Here is a 19,559-nt window from a genome sequence, read left to right as displayed (position 1 = left end):
GGGTTGATTATAAATTATTGAAACGACATTACGATATATCATTTCCATGATCGGGCAACACTGTTTTAGCTGCATGGTAGATATAAATGTGATTAGTACAATGTAAATAATTTACTATATTTGACGTATTATACGCAAATTATATTCTACAATAAATTCTACTTGATATATAAAAGCATATTTTTATTCGCCTTCGAAGTGTCGATTATCATTTTTATTGCTTGCGGATCCTCCGCGAACGGAGAACAATACTTACTGTGTTTATTCAAATCATTTTCTTAAGCGAAATTAATTTTGCATTGATCCATTTCTTAATTTGGTCTTTTTCAAACGTATACAAAGAGGCAACCAACCCGTTAAATAAAGAATTATTATTATTAAAATTGTTACCATCGGGTTAAGCATTCAGTGCGACACATTTCGGATCTAAGACTTTAGGTCTTTCGTCGGGATCTTCTTCGTCTTTGATATCCAAATCCTTGACAAAAGCACACCAATTTATACCGGTTCCGCAATCTGGTTCCACTTCGGACGCCCACCACAGCGCTGTCTGGGAATTATGCGACAATATATAATCCTTGTATAAAATCTGGGACAATTATTCAAAATTAATATAATAAAATTATATATGGTAGATTCAAATTCTGAAAGTAATCTTCTAATTATTAAAAGATAGAAGTATCGAGATCATATATGCAAAATTTGAAACGAATCCGATAACGCTATAATAAAATGTAAATAAAAATACCTTAATATTTATAGGCGATGCAGGAGGAAGAGGATCGACCTTCACGTTCATGAATCGCAGCAAATCATTGTAATCTAATTTTCCCTCCTCGTTGCTGCGAATGCTAAATTTGAAATTGTTTACTCAAAATCAGTCAACATGTCCGAAAAATTGATTATCAAGCTTTTGATTCTGCATTTGTTGCGGGCATTGATTTAAGAGGGAAGTTTGAACACAGTAGTGCTTTGAATGAATGGCTCGATAATAAGTTATAAGAAATTCTATAAGCCAAAATAAGACGAAAATCAGGAATATCAAATTCTTGACTGAGGCTTCATTAAAAAGTTATTAAAAAAAATTTCAAATAATTCTGAAAATATTATTTTCGGTTGCGGGGCTCAATTACAATCATTTTTGGTGAATACACATAACCCTGAAATCCCCACTTTCGAGACAAAAATTCGAGTAGGTAGACAAATTTTTAGACGAAATTAAACAATTTCAAATTGTTGAATTACGAGATCCGCGCTGCACGAGACCGTGGCACTCCAGAAGGGGGCGCACACGCGGTGATTCCCTGTACTTATACTTGTCTGATCCCCACCAAGGATACCAACTGCTGAAGTTGCAACTAATGCGGCGATTTTTATTCCAACAGTCATACCAAAAAAAATTATATTTAGTTACGGGAGTTAATTACAAGCATTTTTGATGAATAAACCTACCCCCGAAATCCTACCCACTTTCTAGAAAAAAATTCATCACGGGCAGAACTTTAAACGTTAATAACTTTTTAACGAAGCCTCCATCAACAAATTGGTATTCTTGATTTTCGTCTTATTTTGGCCTGTAGAATCTGCCACTAAAATTTTTCCCTGTATAATAAACATCTGTGTGCTACTATGCATACTGATCGAGCGTAGAATGTATTAGTTCCACGTCGGCTGGTATTCGGGATCCACAAAGTACGGTATATATTGTGTCGCGTGGTAAAAATCCTGTTCTTCCCCTGTCCCAATGGCGAAGATCTTCTTCCAATCGATCGAGGTCGTTCCACAACGATCGCAAAAGTTCAGTGTGCATCAGTCTTCTGTAAAAATACAGAGAGCAACATAATTAGACGGCAATATCTGGTGATTCACCATTTATATAAAACTTGATTACCTTACGTATTCCCGAGCATAAAATTCTTTTTTCTCGTGCGAGGAATAGTGTCGAGCTATCGTAATCGTCTCGTGTTCCGTTATTTTACCTTCTGAATACTTGCATATCATTTCTCTGAATTGGATTTAAAGTAATAAATTTAAAAAATTATTAATGAAAAGAAACACAGTGTCGAATAATAAAGATACCTGAGTTTCTCGTACGGCAATATTTTTAAATCCTCGTCGACCAATGTTACGGACGTATAGTACTGTATAAATTCCTTATAAACTGGTCTCAAAATTTCACGTAATTTTCCCATTATTAATTTGATGTTAGCTTGCGGGAACTAAACAATACTGCGTTTTAATATTTCTGAAATTTAGCGACAGGCATAAATCGCATATTTTAGAATACTGTATAAGACCTTGTCGCAATGTAGCTCCATGTGACGAAGAGCGTAAACGTCGGCGGAAATGAGTTGAAAAATAAAATGATTCAAGTTAACGCGAGCTCCAATATAGAAATCATTCGGTTTGTAATAATTCGGTTTCTTGTTCGTAAATATCTCTTGATAAGGCAACATCACTGGCATTTTTTTCTGGAACAGACATCGCCTGAAACCTATAAACACGCGATAAAGTACGATCGTTAAAAGAATGTTAAACTATAATAATTTGTAATTGGAATTACAAAGTATCGATTAAAAATGTAATTTTGCCTGAATTTCTTATTCCCAATTCGAAAATAGATATCGCGTCGTCCATGAGAAAAACTCTTATAATAAACAATCTGTCTCTGTTTTCCGGAACGTTCGATATCATCTTGGCTCTGAATCTCAGAACATAACTGTCAAAACCTTGCCTGAAATTGTAAAAAAAATTGATCAAAAGATTCCGCTCGAAAGTCGCCGTGGATCAGTTTCGTTACGCGCTTACTTATCGTAATTCAAAAATTTAATAATGTCAATTTTGGGCGGCTTTGGCATCACGCTGAAGCAATTCCCGAGGGAATCATCGTAGGAACCAAATCCGTTGTACGGTGGAATATATTTCTCCACTTTCGTACAATTTTCGTCGCTTTTCTTTGGTTTCTCCAGAGCCGTGAAATCGTCCATGCCATACTTCACCCTTCGTTACGATCGAACAAAAATAATATATTTATCGTTCCCTGAACAAATACAGGGCATATTCTATACTATGTTCTACCTATAATATTCCTTCGTAAAAGCATCCATATCCGTTATAACAATCTTCCTTCCAAAAATATTTATTCGAGCACCGATATTAAGCTCGTTGTCTTTATAAATGTCTCTACAAACTTTCCCAGTGTTCAAAGGATCTATCAAGTAGTAACCATGGGCTGTGTCGTCTTCCATGGTGTTTAGAATGGTAGAAAAATCCTGGGCGCCGATCGGTTCCAACTCGGAAAAGAACTGTATCGAGAAATCAAAGTTTTACCCATTAATTCCCAACATAATGTAAGTAATATGTATTCTACGTTCTGACTCTAGAGTAAAAGTGGGGATAGATCAGAGAAACTCGATCATACATGATTTCAAGTTTTTATAGACAAAAAAACCCTTACTTTTGGAACCTTCATTCGTTGCAAAAACATAAAACCAGAATCTCGTCCGGAATTCGGGGGTACATTCTCTTTTATCTCCATCGTGTTATCCGCAAGATAGTAATGAATTTCCAAATCGTGAACGACGCCATAAAGATTATCCGTGTCGTCCCAATAGCCGTAGAACCGTAATACTTGTTTATCATACTTGATAAAATCGCCACGAGTGTCGACCCTCCGATTGGGTTTTTTCGGAAACGTTTCCTGTTTTCCGATCGTATGATTAAAAGTGAATGTGTCAGAGAAACTAATTATTTATTTACGCGAAGCACAATATTCGTTTCGCTTACAAATCTTCGTAATTCCGTGTAAGGATCTTTTGGTACTTCGATCGGATCCGGAACCAAGATACCCATGCGATTTAGAAATCGTCTAGTAAATTTATCGCAATCGACGATCTTGTACACCCTACCAAATATTTCCGGTTCTTTGCCGATATTTAAATCAATTATATCGTAATATCTGTAGCTAACTGGATCCGGCATTGAGATTCTCTGTCGCCTCAGTAAAACGCCTGTACAAACGTAGTTTTATAACAATAAATTACGTTTCCTTAACAGGAAGAAAAGCAACAAGAGAAATCAGTAATACAGTAATTCCCCTTTTAATACGGTACTCTTATGACGCGTTTTTATGTTCCTCGTATAGCACGTGTTTCCCCCCATATAACGCAGGGATTTCCCACGTTATATTTCTGTACTGTGAAATTTATAATGATCTGTACAGTTTCGTTTTTTAGTTACATATGTATAAGTATTTTATTTAAAATGTTCTTAATTTGATTTTAATAAAACGCACATATTGCGTTCGTAACATAGATTTTCCTTAATATTCGATTTAAACCCCCTTTAACGAGGTGAGTTAAACGTGAATCATTTGTACATAACGCGTTATACGGGGTCATACGAGCATTCTCCAATAACGCGGGACCAATCTACCGTGTTATAGGGGGGGATTACTGTACATGTGTTCAACTATCATGGGTTTTGTTTAAAAAATTGCAACGATTGCACGTAGCAAAAGACACACATTCTCTGTGAATATGATAAAGAATAATAGTCGAAAAGCAATAATAACAAATAATCAAGATAACAATGCACCGTTGAACCTTGTTCAAGACCACTATTTTCCGTAGAAGGTTCAGATATTTTCATTGTGCCGTCCTCCAGGAAGAAACTAATATTTACTACCCGAATTTGATAAGCTGTTTTCCATCTCTCTTGAACGGTTTCTTGAAAAAAGGCCTTGAACATCAATCTCTAAAAAAGACATAAGAAACACAAAAAATAAAGTACTTTCATTAGAAGTTACGTATCAAGTTGACATTGAAATTTATAAAAGTAGAGATTATTTTCAAAATACTCGAGAATATAACATGCTTGATATATTTAAAAGTTCTGTTAATTCGATGATTGTCGTACTTGGCCATTGTAAGCGATCCAGGGCGGTAATTCTTGTGCTTCTCCGCGAGGATAAATGGACGGATAGCTAACATGATCGCCTTTATCCGCCTTGTCCAATAAATAATAAACTCCGTCGTGTATCTTACCGAAATATTGATCCCTATGAAATCTTGTTCGACCAAGCTAAATAAGCAAAATACACCGTATAATTTAAATGTTTCTTTTTTTTCTTTTTTTTATATGAATATCTTAATGCACAATTTGAGGATTATCCTCTACTTGTGGGTTGTCGTTTCCATCGGTCAATCGTACGTAAATGTTATGCGATTCAAAAATCTCTTACGTTTTTATCGAAATTGTACCCTGGTAGACAGGGTAGCTCGCGATCACGTAGCATCTTGTTACAAAAACAGAAATATCGTACAATTAATCCATCAAATATAATTTCAAGTAAATGATTAATAACACTTTATGCGACCTGACATCATTACAACAGAATGGCGCCACTCTTATTTACTACTGTTGTGTTTCCTTGGCGATGGTTCCATGATCTGATTGCAGAAAAAACTCTGAAAAATTTCAATTTAAAATGCTTTCATCTATTCTTTATTATCATCGATAATTTGTAACATTGTAATTGGTATTTATCAATATACACAGAAAGATATATTTATTATATGTATATATATATATATATATGTATATAGCAAAAACTCTGGTATAAATATATCATAGATATTATATTAATCTGACGTAATAGTTTATATATTAACAGCACACATTTAAATGATGCTGATATTTTTATTTTTCGTAATTAATGCTATAACGTATACGTTATAAATCAACGAGTTATCATTTAAGATTTATAAATTTTGTCATGTATACGGTTAGTAATAAAGCGTCAAGGTTAACGAAATAGTTAATCACAATAAAAGCAAAAATACAAGTATCCAGTACTTGTAGTTGCATATATAATTAAAAATAAATTAATTCATTAATTTATTAATGAAAAAAAGAAAAAAATAACTAATAAATTGTTATGTAAAATGCTATGTCGCGTACTTTATAAGTAGCAAATGTAATATTATGTGCACGGTAGAAAAATTATGCATGTAAATAAATATTCCTGTGCACATCGTGTATACTCTAGTAACGACAGATAACTTTTCATGGCACTTACTGTTAGAGAAAGTACATAAAAAAAAAAAAAACAGCGAGCAACATTCCTATAGAACTAAAAGCAAACGGTGGACGGCCCAAGTATAAATACACAATCGTAATCGTTATCACTTTCACAGAACTTTCATAACGTTCGTGATTATTATATCGGGTGATATCTGAACATTTCTTTGTTTTGTACGCATTATGCAAAATTTGTATAGTTCGATCACATTGTTCAAGCTATTTAATATTTAGAAAGATCACACTACCGCAGAGATTCAAAAACACACAAGCAACTGGGTAAATCTCCACTTGCTTCTCCTCATTTTCTAATCCTTAGTCTCTGGTTGCAGATCGTACCAGCTCGTGAACTGCTTTGTAACGTCGATTTCACTCAAATTTAAATGGACTTGTCCCATTACTTTGCTCCCGGTAGACAACCAGCTCTTTTGGGTGCACACAGATACCTCTAACGTGCGCGAATTTAAATCAGCTTGAGACACAACGTACTCAAACTGCTCGTCGAAGACCGAGTTACAGTTATCCTTCATCACTGCCGTTTTACGTTTCGTTTCCTTGTAGCGGTCGGGAAGGAGGTAGAGCTTTACGTACGGATCCGGTATATTGTGTGGATCGTTAGCTGGCAAAGGTAAATTACTGTAACAAGAAAACAATTCGATCAACGACTCGTTAAATTCTCCGATTCCTTTTGTTAACAATTTACTTACGCTACTTTATGTATAACGATTATAAGTTTCTGCCTTTGTACACTGTAACGCAAAGATATCATTATTCGTCCTAATTTCGATTCGCCCGCGGATGACATTACGCTCGGATTTCTATGAATCAACTGAGTGCTTCCGGTCTGAGAAGACGGAGCAGTATTCGTGACGATTATTTCTTCGTTTATGGTAACCGGTTCTTCGGATATCATTTCTGCATCTGATTTGGTAGCCTGCATTAAACTGTTGATCGAATCCTTCGAAGGTTGCCTTTTCAATGGACTGGGTGGAACTGAACAAAAATACACATTAAGAAAAGTAACGTTTTGTATATTGTATAATTATTTTTTAATGAAATTGAACCGTGCATTACTGTATATTATATTGGATTTAAGCGGTACACTTACGACTAGAAGATAACGTATTGCTGATATTTGATTCTTGACGTTCGATTCTTTTATTCAGTTGGTTAATATCATGATCGTCGTCATCCTCTTCCGAAACACACTCGGGTTCTTCGTATTTCAAAATCTGTGATTGAAAATACATACATAAATATATCAGAAGGTTTTCATCTTACGTGAAAAACATGTACAGTTGAACCTCGATAAATAAGGTTCTAGTCATCGAGATTCAACTGTATATACACGAATCGAAGAAACCATACATTCAACGACATAGACAATATCAATTTACTGTCAGCCTCTGCCTTCTGTAGATCGTAGGGCTGTTGCGCAACTTCAAGATTATTTTCTCCCAAAAGCAAAGAGATATTATAACTCAATTCTCCAACTATGAAAGTAGTTTTTTCATCCGTGATCTAAAATTCAATATACGTAGAAAAAGAATGTTTGCGATAAAAATTAAAGAAATTCAATTTTCTGTAACGTGTATGTAACCTTTATATGTAAAACACCAGTCTCTGGATTGCTGACTAAAAAGGTGAAACCTTGTTCCCATACTGGATCGCAGGAACGTAATATAGTACCTGTTCGTTTTGTGTCTCCACCCACGCTTGCCGTCAGAAACACATCGGGTTGTTTATTCCCCCGTACGCACTAAAATTTGATAATGTAAAATTACCTTCTTGGACTTTAACTTAATAATTTTAGTTGAAATTGATCGCATGCTTACTGGTAAATTTTTAGCTGAATCGACGTAGAGAATCAGAAGAGCCGTACTCATCGACGTCACTCGAAGTTCTTGAGTTTCAATTAACGCCTGCATGTATTAAAAATTATGATATACAAGTAGATTTCAATAGATCAAAACATAACTTTGTAGATGTAGGGGGTAATCACGCAGAACAAAAGAAACTGGGAATTAAGGGTTTCGTTAAGTTTTTTTTTTTGTATGTTATTATAAATAAATTTGTTATTTTAAGAAAGAAATACAATAGTAGAAATACATACGGCTTTCAGGTCAGCGATATTCTTCGAAAGTTGCAACCATACTAATCGCAGATGAACCATACCATGTTTTGCTTGCTCCAACGAAACCCACTAAATAAAATGGATTTTTATTATCACCGCGATAATTATACTATATTTTCCACTCACCGTGTCGATATTTCCCTTTTTCTTCACCCGAATTACTTCGATGGTAGCCCTACATTTACACAACATGAGAAAACAATCTATGTAGGAATTTATATAATTTATCAAATATATAATATACTAATTATTGTTTATAATCATGATAATTATACAAGCGTAACGAGATGATAAACGAGCTGAAGTTTATAGCGCATGAAATTTTTCGTATACTTCGTGCATAGTATGAAGCACCCATAGCAAACTATTACTTATTGCTTTCATGCCATTCGTTTAACGATTAAACGATAAATTCTCTATTATGTACATTCATAGTCATGTATAATCAGCACTATAGAATCTTACAGGCAAAGTGATCGTCTCGTCGAACGAGTAATTTACAGTCGACCAAAGAGTAATGCGGTGACGTGAATTTTTTATTTCACTGGTATTTGTAAACGGAACGTAATGTACATATTTCATATAATTACGATAAAGAATCACTACGATTTTATAAGTTTTCAACATGCACCATAATAACGACAGAATTTTCATTTCAAGGATACTACAAATTTACAAGCACGCTATCTATGGAAATCGAGTAAGAGCAAACGTTCCCCTAAGCTAATCGCATACAATTTTCAATGGAACTTATTTCTGGGATATAAGACGGAAACTTTTAGGACAGCCTACTAATACTTGCAACGAGTAGCAATACCTGCCAAGTGGATCGTCTTGACCAGCGTTGTCTTTATCAAAAAGATGGACAACCAGTGTGTTGTAACAGGCTCCCAAGCTCTTTTCCACTATAAACTGTCACCATACATTCTAGTTTAGTTTCTTATTTGTCAATTACAGTCATCTAATCACTCCCGTGAAACCATTACATAAAATTAAAAACGAACATTGAAAATTGTAAAATATTACGTTTTACACAATTCGAAATTGAATATAGCGGGACACCCGTACTCGCGAATTCTAGTTTTGTTTTATATTTATCAATTGTAGTCACCTAATCACTCTCACGAAACCATCGAGTAAAGTTAAGAACTAACATTGAGAACTACTGAGGTATTACATTTTACATTTACAATTGAATTAAATACAATTATAACATGTCTCTAGAAGCATAAATATTAACAAATTATCAACCAAACTTTGTTAAAAAAGAATTGGAGTGACTATACTATGTAAAATGTAGCATCTTCGGTTCACCTACGAGTTTAAGGAAGCAGTAATGAGTTTCCGTTAAACAAAATGATAAAATCTATTAATTCAATACAGATACAACGAAAATCACACGCTGAGGTTGTTAGAACAATAAAAATTAATCTATTATTCGTGAGAAATTTAAAAAAGAAAAAATCGTGCGAATATAGCGAATATAGCACACCTAAAACAGCAAAAGTTCAATATATACATTTCCACTTTGAAACTGAGAAAATTTTTTTTTAAAATGTGTAGAAAATATAATAATATATGTGCCACATAAAATGACTATGAACATAACTAAAGCAAACAAATCATTCTAACAACAGGTATAAAAACTAATACTAACATTAAAATAATAACCAGATATTACTAGAATAAATACACCCAAACTCTATTGTTAAGAGTTTTAACATAAAGCATTGAATAAATGTTAACTCTGTAAAGCGATACACGTACAAACAGTCCCAAACCACTCCTTATTATAAATGATAGCATATAAAGCGATACAAAATTAGCGTGCTCGTATTTTACGAATAACAGTGATCGTTTTAATATGTAAATATGGATCATAATCTACAATGGGTAAAAGAGATATATATAACGTTATTATGACTTAACACGCTTTTTACACTTTATAGAAATTGCATGCGGCCAATAAATAAATATATTTACAGTCATTTACGAGCCAAAGTGTTTAACTTCACTTTATGGACCTTTTGAAATTTTAGTGCAAAGCACTCGATCTTTAATAATCGTCCCTATAAATTGACAAAAAGAAATTTCAACTTTAAAGGTAATTTTAAGAAAGAATGTATATTACTTTGTCAATTTCTTTTGTGAAGTTAATCGATTTGGCAAATGGGTAGCTCGTATGTCGCTATAACAATTACGTTACGTAGATGATAATCAAATGATAACTGAAAATAGATCACCTGTATCTATTTTCAAATATCTTAATAAAATTCATACATCGAGTGTAACAATTATTACTAATTCTGTACCACCTGTACAAAATATTCGAAACAATATATGATTGAAACAGTATGTTCCTACCTTCCAAGACTTTCATCGCCCTTGGTGTCGTCATAGTCCCATAGCAGCAGAGTAATTTGTTGAGCGATCGCAGATGTAACTGCACACTAATCCCACATAGCACATCACATACACACACACACATACCAAAGTAAGAAACTAAATTAAATTGACACGAGTTAAGATGTTTCCGATCCACGTGTACGAATTATCAATCACATTGCGCTACTGTAAGTACGACAATAATTTATATAAACACAAGTGAAGTTACAGTTTGCTTAATTAGCTTAAAAAAAAGGGGGGAAAAAAAGAACAGGTCGTGGCGTTAGATCAGCAACATCTTATAACTAAAACAAGAACGTGGACATACATATTTGTGCGTAAGAAAAACAAATAGAAAACGATAACAACGGTAACGATTTATAATTCAAATATAAATATAACTGAATGAGAAAATAATGAACGAGTGAAATTTTCCTCTACTTTGTTACATTCTCATCGATAATAAGTATTTATTTTATTGCATTCTTTCGTTTGTTTAAACGATATATCATGTCTTACCGCATAAAAGACATGTGCTTGAAATTTTAACGAACTTACGAGAAAAAAATTATTGCAAAGCACATGCATTAAATACTATTAATGTAGAACTCGTTATATCGGAGAGTATTGTACGTACCTCGCACCAGAAATCCCACTTTGGGTTTACAGTGTTATCTATTGTTTTTGTTCTAAACTCTTGTGCTCCAACGTTTATAACAGCATATGGATCAGACTTGCCTTTACCCAACAGTCCAATATCTTTTTTCATGAGATGTTTCGCTTCTACCACGTGAATTCTTAAAACTCCCTAAAAAAACTCATTTAAATTAAAAAAGTCGTTTGCTATTTAAATATACACATATGTTTCTTTGTATTGATTCTAAAATGCCATTGGTAGTAATAAATAATTTTTGCGATCTTACAAATATCGTAATGGAACGTCTTAAGCTATAATAAACGAAGAACTACTTACTTCAGGTTCTGGCATTTTCAACGATTCAACTGGAACTGCTTCGCTCAGAGGTATAACAATTTTATTCGGTAGTACAACAAAAGCTGCTATTTGTTCCACTATTGTTTTTCTTAAAATTTCACTGTAGAAACAAATATGTGATTATTTGAGTTTTATTTAAACGGCGATACGTTTAGATTTTCTTACTTAAATCCAGGTAAGTCGAGCACATCCGCGACTCCTATTAAATTAAAGTTGACAGCCGGAGGATTTAAGAAAAACGCTTGTACACCACCGACCAAAGGCATAACAGGTAATAATGGTTTCATGACGATCCTCATCATTCCGCGAATCTGAAAGTTATTTTAAAAGTAAACTCATAGTTGCTAGAACATGCGTACTAAGCAGTTTTAATCGATGTTCTTTACCTGAAAATCCTTAATGCCTCCTTTTATATTGCCAACAGAAAAAGTAATGTCACAATCACCGGCATACCTATGGTATTAATCGGTACAAATAACAGTTAAAATATCAAGAACAAAAATATTAATACAAATACATAACATTATTATTAATGCAAATACATACATAACATCGGCATCTACTATTGCTTCGTTTCTGGAAGTATTTTTATCGTACGCTTTGATTCCATATATTTTTAAAGGCTTTAAATACAAAAGGAAAATTAGTCGTGTAATATATTAACAGAGAATATATAAACATTAACTGATATATTAAAGTCAACTTACGATGCGACCCAAGACTAATCTTTCGAACTGAAATCCTTTTATTTTATACTCTACTAATTTTTCAACAATAGCAGGTTCTATACTCTGTTTGCATAGTTCGCGAGCAAAATGATTTATGCTTGGCCAAACTTTATATAAAACCTTAAAATATAAAAAATATTAATTGAGATTAATCCTCTCGCTGCTCTATAAAATTTCTAAATTTGATAATGTTTGTAATTAACATTGTTTGTATTAGGCCACATTTATTATAAAAACAAGGAAGAAATACTTTTTACATGTTTTTCTTATCGAATATTAATAATGCTTCGTACGAAAAATATTGAACCTCTTCGTATTCTGACAAAAGACTGATACTTTCGCGACTTCTAAAGGGTCGATATAAATTATATAGGATCATAAAAAGAATATTTTTCATACTTTATTTAACCATTCGGCTCTATCAAAATCAGGAAAGTAAACCCAAGAAGGTAGTTCGTCTAATCTGCTTATAATTAATTCTTTTTCTTTAGCCATTACGGTAGCTTGAGCAGTAATTGCTTTTAATTCATTGTCTTTTCGACGTTCCGATTTCCATACTGCTAAAGCGATAGGTACAATTAACCATGCTACGCTTAAATGTAGATATCCGCATCCCCAAATAACGCCGACGGTTGCCAATTTGGTAAAAAATGATACAGCTAATGAACCTATATTCAGATATGGCCAAGGATTTGGCTTGCAGACTTTGTTGTCTTTGCGCGTATCTTCCATTATAGTAAATAATAAGCTTATCGATATCTTATTTACAATGACGTTTTACAAGTATTTACATAACTTCTGGTTATGTACAAAATATATTTCTTTGGTATTCAACGAATGTACATCCTCTCTGTAAAAGACATATAATTCCATATTTACCTATAATTGTTGGTAATCTAAATCTATAATATAAATTTTAAATATCGGTATTTACATCCTGTAATTAAATTACAGTGCTTAAATATCATACGTTCCTAGCATATTTAAAACAATTTTCACAATGAACAGTTTTGATAAAATTATAAATTATCTTGGTTATATGTTTTGATACTGTATACTCAATGCTTACAGAATGACAAAGAATTTCTAAGTAAACAGCAATAAAAGATTACATGGTTAAAATTGTACGGGAGTGATTTTATTTGAAATTCCTTTTTATTCGCTTAAACAGAATGTTGACATTCGCTCAACAGAGCATTTTGCAGAAAATAGTAATCATCGGCCATATTTTTCCACATATAAACTTTTGTCGATGCGTACGATTAGCAATCGTAAAAATTCGCGAGCAACTGTACGTTAAAAGTTGGAAAATAAATAAAATTAAATGTTTCGTTCAATGCGTAAACGAAACACTGCCCAATATTTGATTCCGTTCTCGAACAAATATCTACATCCTGAATAAGTATTATTATCATTTACAATTTAAAGTTACATACTATAAATGCATACGATTAAAGTGTTAATAGTTTCACTGCGTATTAATGTATATCTATTTGTAGTTTTTTTATACTTATCACAACGTTGTATGTGCGGTTTTTTATATGTCGTATAATTATCAGACACGTAAAACTACACCACAAAACAGCGTGGTCAGATTTGGCATAATTAACTGCATTGACGGCGATACTAGTAACGACAAACTTCCTTAGCGTTTAACGGTGTGTGACCAGATTTGGCATATGCGCATGTGTAATTGAGCGCATCGACGGCGACACCAGTAACGACGAATTTCCTTAACGTTTAACTGAGTGGTGGGGAAAGCAGATATGTATATCCTACCGCACGAGACACATGTTACGTCAGGTCAGCGTTTCACGGTACTTCGGAAAATCGATAAAAAAAAGAGTGAATGGTAGCATTTCCTTCTTGGTCTTTAACAGCTACCATCCTAGCGTCAATACAATTTCGAATCTCGACTGCCCCGACATTTTTACGTTTCAAGTTATACATATAGGCACAAATATAAGCAAAACCCATAATGAATGAAAAATTGACACGATACACAATAGTAAAACTTATCTCATTGAAATTTTTTCTAGAAGTTGAGCTCATGAATACCTAGAAAAAAGTATTAGACAACATTTCATTTTGATTCAGATTAAAAATCAAATTTATATTGTTTTAAATTCGCAGCCATTAGCTCGGTGTTACCCATAATGAAGAAGTTGTTCTTCAAAGGTAACACCGATTACCAGGTCTCACCACGAGGAGGTTGCTGCGAGTGGAGACCCAAAGTGAGACCGATGGAACAAAGTTCGATCAATCTTCCTTTTTACACACTTAGAAACTAGATGACGCAACTAAAAAGATGCCAAGTAATTACTTTTCTAAAACAAAGGAGGAAGGTAAATTGTGGGAGACGCGACACGACGAAACGCGACACAATACTGCACAGTGCAGTAGGAACATGAGGTGCGACACGTACCGAATAGCGGGTCAAAAGGGGCAGCTCGTTACCTCTTAGCAAGTCCAATTGAAGGGGAGGAGAATCGACGCACCAGACACGGGTTCCCCATTTCTCCAACGCGTCCTGCTGGGAGCCCGTAGGACCCAACCCGGGACGTCTTACACAGGAGAGAGATCCTGAGTCGGGGCTACCGCAGACAGGAACAGGTCCCCTCTACGGCCGATGACTCTTTCCCTAGAATTGTCTCACCAGAGGACGGCAACCGACCCTTCGAACCATCTAAACGGCCGATCACTTGCTTTCTACATTAAAGCAGCGGTGACCGGAGCTAGAAACGGGGAAACGAGACTGGAAAATAAGCTATTAATTAATTCATTACTTGGCAATCTACGCATTAAATAAACTAATATACAATATAAACTGAAAATTAACGTCGTAGGTGGAATTGAGAATTAATGTGAATTAATGAAATATAGGAAATATCGGAAAAACAAGGAAAACAAGGAAAAAGAAAAATTCGACGTTAATTTTTACATTCGCGCCGCGCCTTAAAATTAATCGGCTTACGTTTACGATACGGCCGACGTCATCTATTGATCTCCTCCTCCTCCTAGAAATTGATCTGGTAAAAAACTAAAATAAAAATTAATAGTTATACATGAAAAACAAAAATATAACCTAGATAAATAATGAAAAACAAATTGTATGGAATAATGAATTGGAACAACCCAACGAAGTAAGATAAGGAAACGAATTATTAGAAAAAAAACAAACCAACGATGTACACGGTGAATAATAGAGTAATTTTGAAGAGAACAACCCAACGAAGTAAAATAAAGAAAGGAACAATGAGAAAAAGAAGAAACCAACGAAGTGCAAGATGGAAGATAAAATAGAATCATTTGGAAAATAACAAACCAACGATGTAATACAGATAAAAGCTGAAAGAAAACTAAATGTATTAATTAACGAGACGAACAACCCAAATATTACATCACCTATATATATATAAATGAAAAAGACAATATTGGGATTAGTCATATTAATATTAGTTATGTGTATAATACCAAACGGTGATCCTTCCTGGTCAGCATCGCAGAATCAGAGAATCTGAAACAGAAAGAAAAACGCGTGACAGTACCCCCGGCGGTTCCAGGAGTACTGAAAAGAGCCGATCAGCTGTTCCCGTTTTTATGCAGTCGGACAAAAGTAATCCCTAGCCAATCAGCAGCCAGTCCGCTGGGGGCGACACTCCGATAGAGCGGCACTTGCTTCACCTAAGTTTATAAGAGACCCCCCTGAGGCCCGCGCGGGGGAGTTATCTCCCAACCACCAAGCAAGACGGACCGTATCGAGATGAAGAATTTAATTGAAGACTTACATTCGATCAAAATCGAAGATGGCGGCCAAGAAGATGTTTCACGAGCAGCGGCCAAGGGACAAAATCGGTCTTTTTAAAGACCAAGAAAATCTCATTTGTGGGAACAACTTATGCAATGAACTGAACAACTTTTATATTTAACAATTCAGAGACACTTTACATCACTGTTTTGTAACAACTTTTATATTTAACAATTCAGAGACACTTTACATCACTGTTTTGTAACAACTTTTATATTTAACAACTCAGAGACACTTTACATCTCTGTTTTGTAACAACTTTTATATTTAACAACTCAGAGACACTTTACATCTCTGTTTTGTAACAACTTTTATATTTAACAATTCAGAGACACTTTACATCTCTGTTTTGTAACAACTTTTATATTTAACAATTCAGAGACACTTTACATCACTGTTTTGTAACAACTTTTATATTTAACTACTCAGAGACACTTTACATCTCTGTTATGGAACAAGTTATGCAATAAAACTGAACATGGTATATTTGCCTATATGTATAGGAAGGAAATTCGTCGTTAGTATTGTCGCCCGTCAATGCACTTAATTATGCAAGATCAGTATACTATCTAATTTTATTTTTTATTATACCGGTTTGTAATATCGTAAAGATCAATGCAAAAACATTATGCACAGCTCTTGTATTTCTTTGATTTATCCAAGTAGTCAAAGTATAATATTTAACAAACTTTTGATTCAAATAAAATAACGAATGACACAAAATTTGAGTACCTGTTACATGCAACCTATGTATAAATGCATAATAACTAATATTGATATACGCATAACGAACTTAGTTTGTGATATGAAACATTAAGAAAAGTGTAAATTAATAAATAGGTTTCAAAATGGGTATTCCGGGTTTAACAACTTTCATAAACAATCGTTCAGATCGTTATTTGGAATAGTTCGAGCTACGTGATATGTATTTAGTTATTTAGCTGTCAAATATATAATTCGTACAAGTGCAATTGTGTTTTTGTCAGTGATTACGATAATTACGCTCAACGAGTATCGGATTTTTTTGACGATTTGATAAAGTGCAATGCAGTACCATTAGTTTTGATCGATTGTGGTTGCGAGGATAAGAAACTGCAAACAGTTATATCTAGAACTAGAGAAAAGGTTCGTACAGCATCATCTTATTCTCCGATCTGTCAACAGAAAATGAAATTTTTTCCTTTACATATTTAGGAAGTTTTCAAAGATGTTACGAGAAAGAAGAATATTCGTCATGTGCAATGCTTATTCGAAGCTGATAATGCTATAGCTACTGTAGCAAGGATATTGAATTGTCCTGTATCGAGTTATGATTCAGATTTTTATGTGTTTGGGACATTGTACATACCATTTGATACATTGGACAATTACACGGTGAAAAGTTCAACTGGAAATGGTTACACGAAACGTTGTAAAATTTATAAAGTTGAACACTTATTAAATTCTTATAGAGGTCTAAGTCAATCTACACTGCCATTAGCTGCAATATTACTAGGCAATGATTATGTAAAACGTGGTACATTTAGAAACTTCTTTCGTTATTTAAAGTTACGACGAATAACAAGAAAAAGGTATAGTAATCGACAGTATTGTATAGAAGCGACTTTACAATGGTTGAGTTTATTTTACACCTTGGACAGAGCAGTCATTGGAATACTATGTAGATCACCTAAAACCGTAAGACAAAAAATATTAAGCATAATAGAAATCAATATAAATGGCTATACAAATGCATCTGCAGAAATACTTGTTCCATTGGGGTTTTTACAGGAATATGCAGCTCGTGCCACAACACATTCCATAAACAGAATTTTTAAATTTGATGGAGATGTTAATAGTCTAATGTACATGGAAGAAACTGATAAAAATGGAGACTTTGAATCATCCAAAGAAGAAGAAGAAGAGGAAGAAAACGAAGTTGAAATATTAGACATGCTTAAAGGGGTCAGAATCTGCTACCAATAATGCACTAGCTAATGTACCTAATTTGTTTGTAGATGAATATCTTATGGGCAATTATCCTGCATATTTTATGGACTTGTTGGTTCGACGTTTATATATTTGTCATGTACAAATAGAGGATTATTCCTATCCATTGAGCAATGTAATAAGTTTAAAAATTATTAGAGTTATATATGCATTTCTGCAATCAGGAATGAATAGAAGGAGAGGTTTCATGAAATACATGATGAGAGACTGTAATAAAAAGCTTAAATGTTACAAACTAGAAGGCACTGACACTAAATTTTCTTCCCCATCACTGTCCCTATCTAATCTTAGAGAAGTACCATTAATGATTCGAAGAGAAATTTTAAATGATACATTAGAGATTAGAAACATAGAATGTATACATATATGGACTACCACCAGAATGGATGTTGTATATTGCATGTGCTCGGTATTGGATAAAACAGGATCAGTTATACAAATCAGATAAATGTTTGGTGTATTCTATATTTGTCTGTTTATTATTCAATTATAATCGATACAAAAATTGGGAAACATAGAATTATACATAATTTTCAAAAGAAATATGGTACAAAAATTCAAAATATAAAGCAGAAATGAAAAACGAGTGCGTGTAAACCACATTATTCAATACATGTTGGTACACTTTATGAAGCTTGTAAAAATGTTGATCCTGATGATTGTTTAATGGCAGCACCATTTCTTATTTCCCATTTCGAGATGAATCGAAAATTGTATAGAAATCCAAAAAAATTTAATAGATCTATCGTTCATGCATTTGCGGTGTTTGAAAATTGTTTGAGACACAGTATGAATTTGAATGCATTATTAGGCTACCCTTATCCACAGATTGAAACGGCCAATTTATTCAATGGTACTCTATTGTACAATATAGCTAATAATTTTAAAACACAGTACGACATGGAAGGTTATATAAATACAATCCTCGATAATTCTCCAAGCCTATGGAGGGTGTTTTTTACACTTTTATCGACAGTAACGCCTTTGTTTGCATCATATCTTCAAAATGAAATCAATCTCCGTAAGAAACAAAGACCAAAGTCCAAAGAAAAAAGCAAAGTCCGACCGAAATACAGACGATAATGATACAGAATATTTTAGTGCAGACGAAGATATGTACTTTCGAATCTAATAGCCAGACTATTCTCGGCGTAAAAACCATGAACACAATGTATAGAACCTAATTTATATAAATTTAATCGTCATTTTTCCTTTTTCTATGCATCATTACTACTTATTATCGAAAATTATTGTCATTATTCATTACAATAATTTGTAAATTCAATAAGAAACGAGTACATTCTCATGCTGCATATATTTATCATTTCTAACCTTTAGTAAAAGCTGAGTGCACAGACGGCAAATTATTCAATCATTTAAACACGTTGTGGTTATTCAGTCCAGGATTAAAAAATAATGTACAAACATGCGTCATTGATT

General features: G+C 33.6%; 3 protein-coding genes across 7 annotated transcripts; 1 reads left to right on the top strand and 2 right to left on the bottom strand.

Annotated features, from left to right (window-relative positions):
• Nucleotides 1-397: 397 nt before the first annotated feature.
• Nucleotides 398-5,296, bottom strand: LOC122396534 (EF-hand domain-containing family member C2-like). The gene is made up of 14 exons (XM_043395051.1): nucleotides 5,243-5,296; nucleotides 4,918-5,082; nucleotides 4,605-4,755; nucleotides 3,787-4,010; nucleotides 3,458-3,700; nucleotides 3,079-3,305; nucleotides 2,809-3,000; nucleotides 2,592-2,734; nucleotides 2,298-2,494; nucleotides 2,080-2,219; nucleotides 1,892-2,005; nucleotides 1,638-1,817; nucleotides 749-851; nucleotides 398-550 (listed from the first exon to the last, which is right to left on the bottom strand). The coding sequence occupies exons 1-14, from the start codon at nucleotides 5,294-5,296 to the stop codon at nucleotides 398-400; spliced, it is 2,286 nt and encodes a 761-aa protein (XP_043250986.1).
• Nucleotides 5,297-5,805: 509 nt separating this feature from the next.
• LOC122396615 (extended synaptotagmin-3) lies at nucleotides 5,806-13,966 on the bottom strand. Of its 5 annotated transcripts, none has more exons than XM_043395170.1 (17): nucleotides 13,837-13,966; nucleotides 12,722-13,174; nucleotides 12,302-12,442; nucleotides 12,141-12,217; nucleotides 11,981-12,047; nucleotides 11,760-11,905; nucleotides 11,574-11,694; nucleotides 11,238-11,408; nucleotides 9,033-9,127; nucleotides 8,342-8,390; nucleotides 8,195-8,284; nucleotides 7,917-8,003; nucleotides 7,682-7,840; nucleotides 7,450-7,602; nucleotides 7,190-7,313; nucleotides 6,789-7,074; nucleotides 5,806-6,717 (listed from the first exon to the last, which is right to left on the bottom strand). In XM_043395170.1, the coding sequence occupies exons 2-17, from the start codon at nucleotides 13,052-13,054 to the stop codon at nucleotides 6,390-6,392; spliced, it is 2,427 nt and encodes an 808-aa protein (XP_043251105.1). In that variant the 5' UTR covers nucleotides 13,055-13,174; nucleotides 13,837-13,966; the 3' UTR covers nucleotides 5,806-6,389. The 5 variants fall into 5 exon arrangements, with proteins under 5 accessions (XP_043251105.1, XP_043251103.1, XP_043251104.1 ...); XM_043395168.1 differs by having other exon boundaries at nucleotides 12,722-13,172; nucleotides 13,759-13,951; XM_043395169.1 differs by having other exon boundaries at nucleotides 12,722-13,172; nucleotides 13,772-13,951.
• A 647-nt stretch (nucleotides 13,967-14,613) lies between these two features.
• LOC122396533 (protein asteroid-like) lies at nucleotides 14,614-18,355 on the top strand. The gene is made up of 3 exons (XM_043395049.1): nucleotides 14,614-14,667; nucleotides 17,064-17,255; nucleotides 17,325-18,355. The coding sequence occupies exons 1-3, from the start codon at nucleotides 14,614-14,616 to the stop codon at nucleotides 18,093-18,095; spliced, it is 1,017 nt and encodes a 338-aa protein (XP_043250984.1). The 3' UTR covers nucleotides 18,096-18,355.
• The last annotated feature ends 1,204 nt before the right edge of the window (nucleotides 18,356-19,559 follow it).

The sequence above is a fragment of the Colletes gigas genome, unplaced genomic scaffold (assembly GCF_013123115.1).
Source record: "Colletes gigas isolate AHSC1104 unplaced genomic scaffold, ASM1312311v1 Colletes_gigas_Sc00007, whole genome shotgun sequence".
Taxonomy (NCBI): domain Eukaryota; kingdom Metazoa; phylum Arthropoda; class Insecta; order Hymenoptera; family Colletidae; genus Colletes; species Colletes gigas.
This window is presented reverse-complemented; position numbering and strand designations above follow the sequence as displayed.